The sequence below is a fragment of the Penaeus japonicus genome, unplaced genomic scaffold, assembly GCF_977035675.1.
Source record: "Penaeus japonicus unplaced genomic scaffold, GWHDUDI00000001_assembly GWHDUDI00000007, whole genome shotgun sequence".
In the NCBI taxonomy this organism is placed as follows: Eukaryota; Metazoa; Arthropoda; class Malacostraca; order Decapoda; family Penaeidae; genus Penaeus; species Penaeus japonicus.
Genome location: NW_028234409.1, coordinates 17037222 through 17039721, shown reverse-complemented (window position 1 = coordinate 17039721; position 2500 = coordinate 17037222). Strand labels below are relative to the sequence as shown.

General features: G+C 38.5%; 3 protein-coding genes across 5 annotated transcripts in view; 1 reads left to right on the top strand and 2 right to left on the bottom strand.

Annotated features, from left to right (window-relative positions):
* LOC122255450 (uncharacterized) overlaps nt 1-2341 on the bottom strand; it is a 12334-nt gene extending 9993 nt beyond the window's left edge. The window contains exon 1 of one of the 2 annotated variants that reach the window (XM_043019490.2): nt 2233-2341. The gene's annotated coding sequence lies outside the window, so the exon portion shown is untranslated. Of the gene's footprint in view, nt 1-1791; nt 1914-2232 lie in introns of those variants that run through there. The other variant, XM_086538458.1, reaches the window with a different exon arrangement.
* LOC147471567 (nuclear receptor 2C2-associated protein-like) overlaps nt 1-2353 on the bottom strand; it is a 15112-nt gene extending 12759 nt beyond the window's left edge. Inside the window, exon 1 of one of the 2 annotated variants that reach the window (XM_086538459.1) lies at nt 2233-2353. The gene's annotated coding sequence lies outside the window, so the exon portion shown is untranslated. Of the gene's footprint in view, nt 1-1791; nt 1927-2232 lie in introns of those variants that run through there. The other variant, XM_086538461.1, reaches the window with a different exon arrangement.
* The window catches only part of LOC122255453 (uncharacterized), a 7565-nt gene continuing 7150 nt past the window's right edge, over nt 2086-2500 (top strand). The window contains exon 1 of the mRNA XM_086538200.1: nt 2086-2215. Coding sequence (XP_086394326.1) covers nt 2111-2215 — 105 coding nt within the window. The 5' untranslated portion in view covers nt 2086-2110. The remainder of the gene's footprint in view (nt 2216-2500) is intronic.

Sequence of the window (2500 nt, the reverse complement as noted above, 5' to 3'; positions counted from 1 at the left end):
ATATTTGTTTCTACTCTATATTAGGGAAATATGTAAAAATACCTTCATATCAAAACCCTATCTTCTTCATATGCAAGAACTTGCACATGTATCTTAACCCATTGCGTATGGATGTCATGACATAAATTTCAGCATCAATTAGGCCTAAAAGACGGGACTTAATGCATACATGACGCGACATCAGGATCTGTTCACAGTTGAAGCGCACACATAGTCATTAAGTTATAGCTATAGCAGTGCTAGCTCCTGAGCTACAGGGTTCCAAAGTCAGCCTAAAACCACATTTTATGATGGATTTATGAAAAATATTGTTTGGGCTAGTCTGCGCTACCTGGAGGGTGGAGTAAACCCTTTCCTCGTCCCTCTAATTTTTAGCTGGTGATACTATTGTTGTAGACCGCCTGCCCTGGCGACCAGCTAAGTTGTTAGGCCCCTCGTCCGCAATGAGTTAAACTATGGTAAATCTTAATTATCAATCAGGATTTCCCAAGCATGAGCCACTAGCAGGTATTATCCTAGAACTGACACCAAGTATGTAACCAATAGCTTTAAAAACAGGATTTTCTTCTTGCAATTACCTAGGTTGTGATCTATCTAATTTCACTAAAAACTTGCTGTGATCTTTGTTGGAAGAATTACAATTCTGAGACCAATTCAATATTGGTGCAGCTTCAAGTAATCCTTGCAGTCTCCATGCCTCTTGCCATTCAGGCAAAGGCTAACAAAATTCAACCATATATATTTTGGCAAGACAGAAGTAGGACTAGTTCTGGTAAAGGTTTAGAAGACATCCATAGTACCTCATAAACAATATTTTCTTTCTATAAATGATTTTGAATATGTTCCATCAAGATCCATGTAAACTTAGTAATGATTGGTGATAGATGCCCTACAAACAGTGTCAAGCAATTGCTAAATGGTATGAGACCACTGGCAGGCATGTGTATCTACTAAACATTTACCATGGTACCATACTTTACAATAAACTGTCAAGGAAGGCTATGAGCTCTATCTCGCTAAAATATACAAGGTGGAGGTTTACTGGCTTTTCTAAGAATGGCAATAGGCTTGGAGTCTGTTCTTATGCAAAAAAGATGTGTTTTTTATACTCAAATGAATAACAACTCTTTGAGCATAAGTAACAACCTCATATCATTTTTCAAAGTCAATTTCAACCTTCAGCTTTCACACTTCATGCAGATAACTATTGAGTACCAGTATCATTTTTCAAAAAATATTAATTATCAAACATTTGCCATGTACTTAGATTATATCACTGTTATATGAATGACTGTATTTTTCATAATTTCTGAGAATATGAGTATTCCACTTAGTTTCATAGCATACTTAAAATAATGATAATCTGATCATACATAATACATAGCATTCATAATATATAGCACCCAGGTCCTTCAGCACGTTCTACAAGCAAAATCAACATCAACTGACCTAAACCAACTAGTAATTCCTGCTGTCAGTGGATAACAGACAATTAATTCCTAATCAACAGGCATATCACATCACAAAGTCTCACTCATTAGGGGACACTTTCTGCCACCATTGCATGCACTCGAGATTGTACACCGAATATATTAAAATGGAGATTAAAAGTAATAAATAATCCCTCTGATATGACATTTTAACTTGAAGATTATTTCAAATACGAGGTAAACATCGAAGAATGGAATTACTTCATATACTACGATTTTACGGTTGTTTTACTCGGCTTCCTAGATGATGACTAGTGATAGTGACCTTCGAAAAACACAACAATAACCAAGAGATATTTACTGTTGTATGGAAGAAGTCTTGTTCTGAAAGAGTGGTATGCGGTACCTCACACCTCACTTATGAGTTGGGACTCGCACGCCGTCCGAATCCCATGCTCTTGGCTCGCGTTTCTGCAATACTTCTCCCGCTATAGTGATGTCAAGATATATGTCATTTTGAATGTTTTTAGATGTTCTTTTTCCATATCATTACTTTCCTTTATGGGTGCATTACGAAAACGAACCATTAGCGTTACGTAATGCCGATACCCCGTGTCTTGGCAACAGCATCGCGTTCAGACGTCGGGACGCAGTGGCTCCCAGGATCAATACCGCGGACGATGTCAGACGACGCACCTCAACCCCGACCCGATTTCTACACTTCCCTGCCTCGTTCCTTCTCTAAATTCACTCGCTTCATAGACGAACACATCAGGATAATACAGGTTGGTAAAGCACTCACCTCTACTTTGCCAGTCAACCAGTGTGTAAGGCAATTTTTCAGCAGGCAACCGAAAGGCCTTTCGACTGCCGTGGCTGTCAGCTGGTGCCCGCTGTCCCGTGCCGATTGAGCAGCTGACAGCGCATGCTCTCGCTTCTTTCTATAGTATGAGTCATCCCAATATATCACCTATTATTTTTAAAGCTTATTTAGATATACTTCTGTTTTTTATACGTATTTGTATGACAAATTTACGTGAAATCCTTGAATAATTCTAAAGACTCTCGGT